This window comes from Hyperolius riggenbachi, chromosome 6 (assembly GCF_040937935.1).
Source record: "Hyperolius riggenbachi isolate aHypRig1 chromosome 6, aHypRig1.pri, whole genome shotgun sequence".
NCBI lineage: Eukaryota > Metazoa > Chordata > Amphibia > Anura > Hyperoliidae > Hyperolius > Hyperolius riggenbachi.
The window spans coordinates 93,265,674-93,279,794 of record NC_090651.1 but is presented as its reverse complement, the minus strand read 5'-3'; the positions used below and the strand labels follow the sequence as shown (position 1 = coordinate 93,279,794).

Here is a 14,121-nt window from a genome sequence, read left to right as displayed (position 1 = left end):
ACACAGAATGCTATATAGTGTGGCTGAACGAGCGGTGTACTACTGTTCCCAGCAGACACAGAACAGTACACAGAATGCTATATAGTGTGGCTGAACGAGCGGTGTACTACTGTTCCCAGCAGTGACACACAATGACTGGGGGGGACCCTGGCTAGCGTGGCTGGAGCGCGAACTACCCTGCCTGCCTACCCAAAGCTAAACCCACAGACAAATGGCGGAGATATGACGTGGTTCGGGTATTTATTTACCCGAACCACGTGACAGTTCGGCCAATCAGAGCGCGTTCGGGTCCGAACCACGTGACCCGTTCGGCCAATCACAGCGCTAGCCGAACGTTCGGGGAACGTTCGGCCATGCGCTCTTAGTTCGGCCATATGGCCGAACGGTTTGGCCGAGCACCGTCAGGTGTTCGGCCGAACTCGAACATCACCCGAACAGGGTGATGTTCTGCAGAACCCGAACAGTGGCGAACACTGTTCGCCCAACACTACCCCCGAGACACTCATATAGCCGTCGGTCATTGCTTCATTGTGATACGCAAGCCCCTTCACCGCGGCAAGGTAACAATCACGAAGGGGAATTGACACAAGTACATGCCTTTTGTTTTGTTGTAGCAGCCGCAGTGCAGCCAGAAGAATTAGGCAGGCATGTACACGTACCAGAAAAATTATTATAGCAGCCGCTGCTAGCAGCTGCCTTAAAAATTCAGGAATCTGCCTGGAGTCCTGGACCCTGTTGGTGGTGGCGGAGAAGGCAGTCAAGCGGCCTGCAGGCAGAGATGCTGTGTGGGGACTGACTTAGTCATGGGGCAGGCAGTCACACGGCGTGCAGGCAGAGATGCTGTGTGCGGGGACTGACTTAGTCTTCGGGTGGGCAGTAGCCCTCCGGGATCCATGCCTCATTCATTTAGATAAAGGTGAGGTACTGAACACTTTTTTGACTTAGGCGACTTCTTTTCTAAGTGACAATGCCTCCAGCTGCGCTGAAGGTCCTTTCTGACAGGACGCTTGAGGCAGGGCAAGACAGAAGTTGGATGGCAAATTGTGACAGCTCTGGCCACAGGTCAAGCCTGTGCACCCAGTAGTCCAAGGGTTTACCGCTGCTCACAGTGTCTACATCCACATTTAAGGCCAGGTAGTCGGCTACCTGCCGTTCCAGGAGTTGGTGGAGGGTGGATCCGGAAGCGCTAAGGCGAGGCGTTGGACTAAAGAATGTCCGCATGTCCGACATCACCATGAGATCGCTGGAGCATCCTGTCCTTGCCTGCGTGGACATGGGAGAAGGATTACTGGTAGTGGTACCTTTATTGCGTTGTGCTGTGACATCACCCTTAAACACATTGTAAAGCATAGTTGCCATCTTGTTCTGCAAGTGCTGCATCCTTTCTGCCTTCTGGTGATTTGAAAACATCTCCGCCACTTTGTGCCCCATACCGAGGGCCTAGTAGCATGGCCACCCAGTAATTGTCATTCCCTTTGAGTTTTTTTATACGGGGGTCCCTCAACAGGCTGGACAGGATGAAAGACGGCATCTGCACAAAGTTGGATGCAGACGTACTATCCATCTCCTCTTGCTTTTCCTCAGTGGTGTCAGCTAAGTTCTCCTCCTCCCCCCAGCCGCGAACAATACCACGGGAAAGTTGAGCAGCACAAGCCCCCTGCGACACCTGCTGCGGTTGTTCTTCCACCTCATCCTCCAACTCCAAAACAACACCTTCCTCATCATCTGACTCCTCTTCCCCAAATGACTCTTCCTCCTCCTCCTCCTCCCCCTCTGTGCTGCTGCAGGTATTGAGGAAACATTTGCTTCTGCTGAGAATTGATCCTACAACTCTTCCTCCCATTCCTGTTCCTGTTCACGCTCCTCCACAGCTTGATCCACCACTCTATGCACGTCACGCTCCAGGAAGAAGGCATATGAGATCAAGTCGCTGATGGCGCCTACACTGAGACTCACCAGGTTTGTCACCTCCTCAAACGGCCGCATTTCGCATCAGTGTCCAGTACTTCGGCCAGAACATCCCCATCTCCCCAGACTGTGTCCTTTGACTGTAGTTGTAGAGATACTGTTTGATGGCTTTCTCCTGTTGTAGCAGGCGGTCGAACATCAGGAGGGTCGAATTCCAGCGAGTCGGGCAGTTGCAAATCAAGCATCTCACCGGCAAGTTGTTTCTCCACTGAATATCGGCAAAGCGTGCCATGGCCGTGTAAGACAGCCTGAAATGCCCGCACATCTTCCTGGACTGCTTTAGGACATCCTGTAAGCCTGGGTACTTAGATACAAATCTCAATTACGATATTGAGCACATGTGCCATGCAGGGTACATGGGTCAACTTTCCCAAATTCAAAGCGGAAATGAGATTGCTGCTGTTGTCACACACCACGTTGCCGATCTCCAATTGGTGCAGGGTCAGCCACTGATCTATCTGTTGGTTAAGAGCAGCCAGGAGAGCTGCTCCAGTGTGACTCTACGCTTTGAGGCAAGACATGTCTAATATGGCGTGACACCGCTGTACCTGGCATGCAGCATAGGCCCTGGGGAGCTGGGGCTGTGTAGCTGGAGAGGAGATTGCAGCACCAGTAGAGTTGAACTGCCACTCAGCCAAGGAGGAGGAGGATGACGATAGCGAAGAGGATGTAGCAGGAGGAGAGGAGGTGGAAGGAGGCCTGCCTGCAAGCCGTGGAGGTGTCACAAGTTGGTCCGCTGCACAGCCATGTACTCCCTGCTTGTCAGCGGTCACCAGGTTGACCCAATGGGCTGTGTAAGAAATGTACCTGCCCTGAACGTGCTTGGCAGACCAGGCATCCGTGGTCAGGTGGACCCTAGACCCAACGCTGTGTGCCAGAGATGACACCACTTGCCTCTCAACTTCACGGTACAGTTTGGGTATCGCCTTTTTAGAGAAATAATTGCGGCCTGGTAACGTCCACTGCGGTGTCCCAATGGCCACAAATTTACGGAAGGCCTCAGAGTCCACCAGCTGGTATAGTAACAGCTGGCGAGCTAACAGTTCTGCAAAGCCAGCTGTCAGACGCCGTGCAAGGGGGTGACTGGCAGAAATTGGCTTCTTCCGCTCAAAGATTTCCTTCACAGACACCTGGCTGCTGTGGGCAGAAGAGCAGGAACCGCTCAAGGTCAGAGGCGGAGTGGAGGAGGGTGGCTGTGAAGGTGCAAGGGAGAAAGTGGCTGAAGATGCTGCACCTGAAGGAGGAAGAGGAGAAAGAAGGTGGCTTTTCTTTTGTGTGCTGCTTTTGCTCAGGTGGTCTTGCCATTGCAGTTTGTGCCTTTTCTGCATGTGCCTTCATAAGTGTAACATCCATGGAAGCAGCTGCTGCGGGCATGCAGGGAGTCTCCGCAGCCGCATCGCTTCCCTGCCCTGGGACTTCCCGTTCCTCTGGCGTCTAGTACGCCGAGGACGGGGTTGTCCATTGCTCATAGGGTTGCTGTATCACGCAGGCGTGCACGGAGACGGGACCTTTATGCGCGGAGCCGGTCGGCTGACGTCAGAGGAGACTCACAGCGCTCCGGATTGGTTGATTGGTGGTGGGCGCGGCCGTGGGGTCTCCTCTGCTTCAAAAGCCTTCAGTCTTCACTCGCAACCTGTCTGCTGTTGCGAATACTGATGTGTTAGCGCTCAGACCTTAGATAGTATCCGGTGTGTTTTGATCTGGGAGGAAACCAGGGATTTCACACAAGACTAGGATTATTGTATTATTGTATATAGATATTCTGTGTATGACTCTGGCTACCCTCTGACCCTGCTCTTGCTAATCGATTCTGTCTTTCTGCCCATCTTACTCTGTTGCTGAACTCTGCCTGATATCTCACTACTCTCTTGCCTGTCGATTTTGTACTGTACCTGCCCGTCTGTTACTGATCCTAGCCTGTCTGACCATTCTATTCACCAGTGAGCCCTGATACTGGCGAGGTGCTCTTTAATAGTACCCACCAGCTCATTTGGTGAGGTTAAGCAAAACTATTCAGTTACTGTGTACCAATAGTGCCCACTAGCTCCTCTGGTGAGGTCTAGCAAAACTATTCAGTTACTGTTGCACCAAGCACTATACACCTTGCTAGCTATACTTGTATTATTGGTGATTCTGCAGATCACCACATAATCAGGTATAGCGTCTGTATTATCGGTGATTCTGCAGATCACATATAATCAGACGTCTGTGTTGCTACACCAATCGTTACAGAACAGCAGACCAAAAAATGTTGATGGATGCACTGTGCAATCATGTTGAGATTTTAATCTCGGCTGCTAGCCAGTTGACGCTCATGGTTAACACCCAACAGACTCAGATTAGTCAATTGTCTGAGGAGGTGCACACCATTCAAACACCTGTTGCATCAGTGCCATCCCCTCTGGTTTTGGAGCCCAGATTGCCTCTCCCGGAAAGGTTCTCAGGGCATAGGGCCGATTTTCAGAATTTCAAAAATTGGTGCCTTTCATACTTTGAGTTATGTCCGATCTCATCAGGGTCTGAGAGTCAGAGAGTCATTTTAATAAAGACATTGTTATCCGGAGATTCTCAGTCATGGGCCTACAGTCTCCCCGATAGCCATGAGGCTTTAGCTTCCGTTCAGGAATTCTTCAAAGCTATGGCAATTATATATGGTGATCCCGATTTGGCTATGATGACAGCAGAAAGGAAGCTTAAGATCCTCAGACAAGGACATAACACTGTTGAGGTTTATGCCGCAGAGTTTAGAAGGTGGGCAGTGTTAGCCAGATGGGGGCAACATGCTCTTGACTGTTTCCTTTCAGGGTTATCTGATGCTGTAGCTGATTTGATGTTAGGTCACCCTGAGCCCAGGACTATAGATGAGGCAATCTCATTAGCAATTACAATTGACCGACGAGTTCGATACCAAAAGCAGACTCGCGGTAGAGCCCCAGAGAGATATTCCTCTAGTGCTCCTTCTTCTCCTCACGCTGACTCGATGCAAGTCAGACAGGCTAGATTTATTGAGGTTAAGAAGGACTCTGAAGTACTCTGTCTACATTGTGCAGAGACAGGGCATGTGGTCCTGGATTGTCCCAATAAGACAGAGAGACTTTATCGTTCCATTGTGGTTGGCAGTACCACTCTAGGCGATCCAGTCTTGCCTTTACGAGATAGTCGTCTACTTCTCCCGTGTTCTATTACATGGAAAGGCCAAGTCCAGGCTATTCAGGCCTTTATAGACTCGGGTTCCGTAGCCAATTTTATGGACTATGATTTTGCTATTAAGTTTGGATTCCCTCTCATTTCTTTGGGACATCAGCTTGTTGTTAATGCAGTGGACGATTCTCCACTGCAAGGGAAACGACCCCTCTCTCAGACTCCTGAGTTGTTATGTCAGATAGGGGCTTTGCATAGAGAACAAATACAATTCTTTGTTCTCAAAATGGCTACCTCCACCGTTATCCTAGGTATGCTGTGGCTCCAAAAACACTCCCCTCCAGATTGACTGGAGTTCCAAACAACTCTTAACTTGGTCCTCCTTTTGCAATCATCACTGTTTGGAGAAAGTCACTGTATGTGCCACCAAGGTTCAAGTGGAGGGGTTGCCTACTCAGTACTCAGATTTTGCCGATGTCTTCTGTCCCAGGGCAGCAGACAAACTTCCACCTCATCGAAGTTTTGACTGTCCCATTGAGCTGAGATCAGGTTGTATGCCCCCTAGAGGCCATCTATACAATCTTTCTGGGCCTGAAAAACTTGCGATGCAAGACTATATCAAAGAAAATCTGGCCAAAGGTTTCATTCGTCCGTCCAGGGCAGGCTTCTTTTTTGTGCAGAAAAAGGACGGTGGTCTTAGGCCATGTATTGATTACAGGGGTTTAAATAAAATTACTGTAAAGAATCGTTACCCACTTCCCCTGATTGATGATTTATTCTCTCAGATCACTGACGCTGGTGTTTTTATTAAACTTGATCTCAGAGGGGTGTACAACCTGATCCGCATAAGAAAGGGTGATGAGTGGAAGACGGCGTTCAACACACCCGACGGGCACTACAAGTACTTAGTTATGCCCTTCGGGTTGTGCAACGCACCCGCCGTCTTCCAAGAGCTCATCAATGAGGTTTTTAGGGAGGTCCTGGGGTGGTTTGTACTTGTCTATTTAGACGATATACTCATTTTTTCACCCAGTTTGACAGAATACAGGGAACATGTGAAGTATGTGCTGAATAAGTTACGTCAGAATTTCCTGTATGCCAAGATTGAAAAATGTCTCTTTGAAGTGTCAGACATTCCTTTTTTGGGGTACATAATTTCCACCGCAGGCCTATCGATGGACCCCAAAAAGGTATCCGCTGTCCTGGAGTGGCCACAACCTTTGGGCTTGAAGGCACCTCAGCGATTTCTTGGCTTTGCCAATTATTACAGGAGATTCATAAAAGGGTTCTCTTCTGTGGTATCACCTCTTACTGAACTTACCAAAAAGGGGGCAGATACTTACAGTTGGTCAGCAGAGGCTCAATCTGCATCTTCATGACTTAAAGAATAGTTCTGCTCCACGCCCATATTAAGACATGTCGATGTGTCCCTTCCGTTTATCGTTGAGGTGGATGCTTCGGAGGTAGGAGTGGGGGCTGTGCTGTCTCAGCACTCCGGGTTGCAGGGTAGGTTGCATCCATGTGCTTTTTTCTCTTGCAGATTTTCTCCTGCCGAGAGAAATTATGACATCGGGAATCGTGAACTGTTGGCTATTTAACTTGCATTGGAGGAATGGCGACATTGGCTTGAGGGGGCTGAACATACTATTACAGTTTATACGGATCATAAAAACGTAGATTATATTGAAGCAGCCAAACGCCTCAATCCCAGACAGGCCCGCAGGGACCCCTTTTAAAACTTTTTATGCTGTTTTTTACTGCGCTACATTAAAATTGCTACAGATACGCTTAGATGTGCATTGTTTTTTTGCATGCCTCTATTTTTGGTGAAACACTGCATATGAGGATTTGAGTTATTCTGTGCAAACTGGAGAGGAGGCCGGCTGTGAAGACACCTGCTGCTGACCTCATAAAGCTATATTACAGACCCTGTAGTTAAGGTCTGTAAGGATCTGGTAAGCGCATCTGTTTTTATGGTGTTTTCGGTGGTGGACATAAGTGAGCCTGCGCTGAAGTGTTTTATTCTATACTGACTCAAACGCTGTACTGAAGTGTTGGACTTTGGCTGCGACACATATATTGTTCCACAAATTCATGATTGTTTGGCTGCGCTGATAATTTGGTTTTGATTTTAGTCAATGAATGTGCTGGGCCTGGCAGTGGCACACACAGTAGGAATTACCAAGGCTGTCTATGCAACACAAGTGTCAGTGGGATACACACACACACAAAAAAAAAAGATCACAAGAACAAGATTAGCTCTCAAAAGAGCTGTTGAGGGGTGCTTTTTTTAGCAATAAGAATCAGCAAGGAGCAAGCTAAAGGTGCGTACACACGCACTACAAAAGGAAACTACGGGTCCGCCGGACCCTCCCGCTGGGCAGTCTTTAGCGGACAGTATGCGCGTGTGAGCGGACTGATAAGGCTGTTTCTGAACGATCCGCTCAGCGGATTCAGAAACAGCCTTATCAGTCCGCCGATAGCGCGTACACACGTGCATACTGTCGGCTAAAGTCCACCCAGCGGGAGGGTCCAGCGGACCCGTCGTATACTTTTGTAGTGCGTGTGTATGCACCTTTAGAAGCCTACAAGAGCCTAACTAAGTTTTCCCCATAGGTCTCTGCACAGCAGCTCTCCCTTCTCTAATTGCCGCAGGCACACGAGTGAGTGAAAAGCCTGACGCTGCCTGCCTTTTATAAGGGGGGTGGGGCTCCAGGAGGGAGTGTAGCCTGATTGGCTACAATGTGCCTTCTGACTGTGATGTAGAGGGTCAAAGTTGACCCTAATGATACACTATGGGGTGAATCGAACTTCTGGAAAACTTTGCGGTTCTCCGCAAATGCCTGAAGTTCGCCGGGAACCATTCGCCGGCGAACCATTTGGGCCATCTCTACTAAACACTAGGGAAATGTATAGTGAAGGGTGGAGGCCGCAAAACACCAGGGAACTGTATAGGGGAGGAAGGAGGACCACTAGACACCAGGTAACTGTGTAGGGGTTGGAGGGGGGCCATCAGACACCAGGGAACTTTATAAGGGAGGAGCGTGGCCAGTAGACATTGAGGTTGGCCCGCGATTAGGTCTCAGTGTTCAGTTTCAGCTCACTTTGTATTTGAGTTTGACACCCCGGTTCTAGAGGAAGCCCAATGATAAACAGTTACCCTGCTGTTGATTATAAATCATTACTGTTTTGGAGGAAGCATTGACACACCACACCTGGAAATGCCACGTGTGGGTTTTCTAATATTAGTTTTTTTATTCTTTAAAGTACAAATACCCACCGGGTACATGGTTGAATATGTTTCAGTTGTAAGTTTACTTTGGGTACTTCTGTTCAAACCAAGTTATGAAATGTAAAACTTTTGTATGTTTGCATTCAAGAAGTAATTTATGTTTTGCCTATTATTTCATATTTCTACTAGATCTGTGTCAAATGGAAATGTTTATCTTGCTTACTTCCATTATAATAGTTACACAATTGGATTTGTGTGTACAGTGTATGTTAATGCTTTTGGTACTTTTTGCATTGGCTCTTGACATGCGAATATACCTAATAAAGAATATTTAAAAAAAAAAAAAGAATATATTCAACAGCACAATATAGATATTGGATGGTGTACTGGTTAAGGGCTCTGCCTCTGGCACAGGAGACCTGGGGTCAAATCTCTGCTCTTCTTGTTCAGTTAGCCATCACTTATTCAGTAAGGAGGCCTTGGGCAAGACTCCCTAACACTGCTACTGCCTACTAAGCGCACCCTTAGTGGCTGCAGCTCTGGCGCTTTGAGTCCACCAGGGGAAAAGCGCAACATAAATGTTCTGTGTCTTATCTTGACATATCATAGCCCAGTACAGACCTAGCTAATAATGAGTAAAGTAACCAACTTAGTATCCCCTCAGCAGTATGCAGGCATGATCTACTCGCCAGCTAGACAACATCATCCTTTCTGTGTTATGTAGCGAGGAATGAGAGCATCCTGGCCTTGAATCCTCATCACATCTGCGACTATTATGACCATTAGTGGATTACAGATTGGTGTCATCCGTGGATGGCTCACAGAACAACCGAAAAATGTGGGAACGTCAATGAAGAAAAACGTTGTATGCTATGTGCTCTTTGAGCAGATTGTATGGTGATTGATGGATAGGCCTGACTACAATATTTACAGTATAGTATAAGTTTTATTTTTTATACAACACTGACATACAAATTCAGCATTGTTCAGTAGTCAAGACAAACATAAACAAGCAATCACCTTCTCCCTCCAGAACTCCTACCCTCCCAACCCCACCTCCTTGATTCCCAGGGCCTGTCTCCAACCATCCCAGCAATTCCTGCATTAACTTAAGCCACACAGCCTGCTAAACAGTAACAGACGCAGCACTGCAGGTATCATAATCAACGCCCTGGTCTTTAATGCTGGGAATACACAATTAGTTTTTTTTCGGCAGATAGATGGCTCAATACATAATTTCCCACATGTCCGATCTGATTTTCAATCGTTTTTCTCATCGATTTGTATAGAAGTGATCAGAAAATCGACAAAAAAAATGATCAAAATTAGATTGTAAGTGTTGGAAATTATCTATCGAGCCATCTATTTGCCGAAAAAACATCATCGTATTCCCAGCATAATGCCGGGCATACACGGCTTGTTTTATGCGCCGGATGGAGCCAGCGGCTCAATGCCGGCGCATCCCCGCTCGTCCGCGCGTGCGGATCGATTGGCGCTCGTTCCCCGCCGGCGCTGCCTTATCACTGCTCGATTCCCTGACATTGTCCGCCGGCGGGAATCGAGCGGGCGCGGGTCGAGCTGCATGATCGGGTCAGCTAAATATTATCAGCTGGTCGGATCAGCTGGTATAGAAACGTACAGTGTATCCCCAGCATTAGATATTCGAGGCATGGGGTCCAGGTTCTGTCAGATTTAGCAGGGCAGTTCCTTTGAATAAAAGTCAGCTTGTACATAGCAACATTAGAGTTAACAAGCTTCACCCAACCAGCCATCGTAGGAGCCTGTTGTAGGATCCAGTTTTATATTATGAGCTTCCTGGCATAGAAACGTAAGATATTGTCTAGCACAACTGCACACCTAGATGATATGGTCTCTCCCTCTATCCCTAACAAGAGCAACTTTGGATCTGACATTATCTAGGTATCAAAAAATATCTTTGCCAACTGAGTCCAATAGACCTGTAGATGTGGACAGGACCAGACCATGTACCATAAATCTCTGACCCGAGGCACACCTACCACATGTATCTTCTCTGCCCATATACATGCATTCTAATCTCTGTAGGGTGTAATATACTCTATAAATTTAAGTTGCACCAACCAATCTTCGCAAGATATCAGATAATCTTTAACATCGTCCAACAGATGTGTCCACTCCTCCTCCTCCAGCCCCGGCACATCGGATTTCCACTGTTCATACACCCTCTGTACCCTATCAGTGGTATCCAATAGCAATTCTTAACCAGAGTTTCTTAAATCCTCGTCCACACGCGAGAAGACTAAATCTCTTGGGTGACTGTTTGGGGCTGTACAGACGAGTAGCAAGCCTGGTGTTACTATGGAGGGGAGGAGGGATGATGCATGCCGCACAATTTAGTGGGTTCTGGGGCAGGCAGGGTGAGTGAGTGGGAGAACAACCTGCTCGGGGATCGCACAGAGATGTTTGTGGGCTCCTGTACACACGCTAGATTTTCAATGAAGGCCGTCTTCATTGCTTACCCTCGTTGAATTTACATTTTTTTCACTAAGCATAAGAGCTGGCAGTGTGACTCACTTGTATCAGACTTGCCGATAAGATAGGCAGGAAAAAGATGGAATACAGTCTGTTACCCGTTGCTGCTGGAGTACAAACTACACAAAAATACTTTATTTATAAAAATACTGTCTGTTGAGTATTTTGGTTTCTACTCAAAGTTCCAATTTAAAGATAAACTGTACATTGTGAAAACATTCTCTGTAAGGTGTTCTGCCTGCAGCTATTATTAGGCACGTTTTAGTGCCTCCTGGTGGCCTAAAAAGAGACTACAGCCAGGGTAATTTCTGATACATATAGTCTCCTAGCACACTACCGTAAGTTAATTCTAAGATCATCATTCCTTAGCAAAGTGCTCTTTCTGGTACATTGGTATTCTGTTCTGCTACTTCCTCTGTCATTCTGTTGGTGACCCCAGGTTGTCATGGTTTCTCTTCCTCATTTCATCTGCAGTACATCCTGAACTTTGCATGTCTAATCATTGTCTTCCCTGACTTCTGCTTGTATTAGAGTTCGCCTACTGTACATGCAGCTGTCTCGCTCTGAGCTTGCTTTATGGACTACACCTTTTTCTGTCAATGTAGTACTTCCAAGAAACTTTTGAGAGGAACATAAAGCGTGCCATCAAATCCAGTTCCTTTTTCCTTTAAAGCAAATCAGAAGCGATACTGAAAAAGAAAGTTACTCACCTATGTAGATAGAGCCTTCCCGGTCCTCTCTCTTTGCCCTCAGTCCACCGCTGTCCCTCGTTGAAATTCCGCACCTTCTGGACTCCTTGGATGGCTTCAGAAGTACTTGCATCCCCAAGTGCTTCCAAAGATGGGTGCATAGATACTGCACAGGTGCGAGTCCAGACTCATGTGCAGTACGAACCCGCTAATCTTTGGAAGTACTCAGGGACACTAATACTTCCAAAGCCTTCATGAGAAGTCCTGAAGATTTCAATAGGGGATAGAAGTAGACTGAAGGCAGAGAGAGAGGGCCAGGAAGGGTCTACGCAGTGTTCCCCAAACCCTGTCCTTGAGGCCCACCAACAGCGCATGTTTTGTGGAAATTCACAGAGGTAGTTAATCAGCTCTGGTGAGACACTAATTACCCCACCTGTGCATCTTTGTGGTTTTCTGCATAACGTGTGCTGTTGGTGGGCTTTGAGGACAGGGTCGGGGAACTCCGCTCTATGGCATCCAGAGCCTTTCCTCTCCATAGGAGAGTATCTACTGGTAACTTTCTTCAGCATTGCTTCAGATTTGCTTTAAAAAAACAAAAAATAATATATTTACAGTGGAGGAAATAATTATTTGACCCCTCACTGATTTTGTAAGTTTGTCCAATGACAAAGAAATGAAAAGTCTCAGAACAGTATCATTTCAATGGAAGGTTTATTTTAACAGTGGCAGATAGCACATCAAAAGGAAAATCGAAAAAATAACCTTAAATAAAAGATAGCAACTGATTTGCATTTCATTGAGTGAAATAAGTTTTTGAACCCCTACCAACCATTAAGAGTTCTGGCTCCCACAGAGTGGTTAGACACTTCTACTCAATTAGTCACCCTCATTAAGGACACCTGCCTTAACTAGTCACCTGTATAAAAGACAGCTGTCCACAGAATCAATCAATCAAGCAGACTCCAAACTCTCCAACATGGGAAAGACCAAAGAGCTGTCCAAGGATGTCAGAGACAAAATTGTAGACATATACTCCCTGACTACATATACTGGGCACATATACCCCCTGACTACATATACTGGGCACATATACCCCCTGACTACATATACTGGACATATATACCCCCTTACTAAATATACTGGGCACATATACCCCTGGCTACATATACTGGGCACATATACCCCTGACTACCTATTCTGGGGACATATTCCCCTGACTACATATACTGGGGACATATACACCTGACTACATATACTGGGCACATATACCCCTGGCTACATATACTGGGCACATATACCCCTGGCTACATATACTGGGCACATATACCCCTGGCTACATATACTGGGCACATATACCCCTGACTACCTATTCTGGGGACATATACCCCTGATTACCTATTCTGGGGACATATACCCCTGACTACATATACTGGGGACATATACACCTGACTACATATACTGGGCACATATACCCCTGGCTACATATACTGGGCACATATACCCCTGACTACATATACTGGGCACATATACCCCTGACTACCTATTCTGGGGACATATACCCCTGACTACCTATACTGGGGACATATACACCTGACTACATATACTGGGCACATATACCCCTGGCTACATATACTGGGCACATATACCCATGGCTACATATACTGGGACATATACCCCTGCCTACAAATACTGGGACATATACCCCTGCCTACATATACTGGGACATATACCTCTGCCTACATATACTGGGACATATACCCCTGCCTACATATACTAGGGACATATACCCCTGCCTACATATACTGGGACATATACCCCTGCCTACATATACTGGGACATATACCCCTGCCTACATATACTGGGCACATATACCCCTGGCTAAATATATACTGGGGACATATACCCCCTGACTACATACACTGGGCACATATACCCCCTGACTACATATACTGGGCACAGATACCCCTGACTACATATACTGGGCACATATACCCCCTGACTACATATACTGGGCACATATACCCCCTTACTACATATACTGGGCACATATACCCCTGGCTACATATACTGGGCACATATACCCCTGGCTACATATACCCCTGACTACCTATTCTGGGGACATATACCCCTGCCTACATATACTGGGACATATACCCCTGCCTACATATACTGGGACATATACCCCTGCCTACATATACTGGGACATATACCCCTGCCTACATATACTGGGACATATACCGCCTGCCTACATATACTGGGACATATACCCCTGCCTACATATACTGGGACATATACGCCTGCCTACATATACTAGGGACATATAATCCTGGCTACATATACTGGGCACATATACCCCTGCCTACATATACTGGGCACATATACCCCTGGCTACATATACTGGGCACATATACCCCTGGCTACATATACTGGGCACATATACCCCTGGCTACATATACTGGGCACATATACCCCTGGCTACATATACTGGGCACATATACCCCTGGCTACATATACTGGGCACATATACCCCTGACTACCTATTCTGTGGACATATACCCCTGACTACCTATTCTGGGGACA

The 14,121-nt window shown here is 47.1% G+C and overlaps 1 protein-coding gene across 2 annotated transcripts in view; it reads right to left on the bottom strand.

The window, feature by feature from the left end:
* NMNAT2 (nicotinamide nucleotide adenylyltransferase 2) overlaps positions 1–14,121 on the bottom strand; it is a 182,891-nt gene that overhangs the window by 137,199 nt on the left and 31,571 nt on the right. For both annotated transcript variants that reach the window (XM_068239673.1, XM_068239674.1), the window contains exon 2: positions 6,453–6,657. In XM_068239673.1, the coding sequence (XP_068095774.1) occupies positions 6,453–6,486 (34 nt within the window). In that variant the 5' untranslated portion in view covers positions 6,487–6,657. The remainder of the gene's footprint in view (positions 1–6,452; positions 6,658–14,121) is intronic.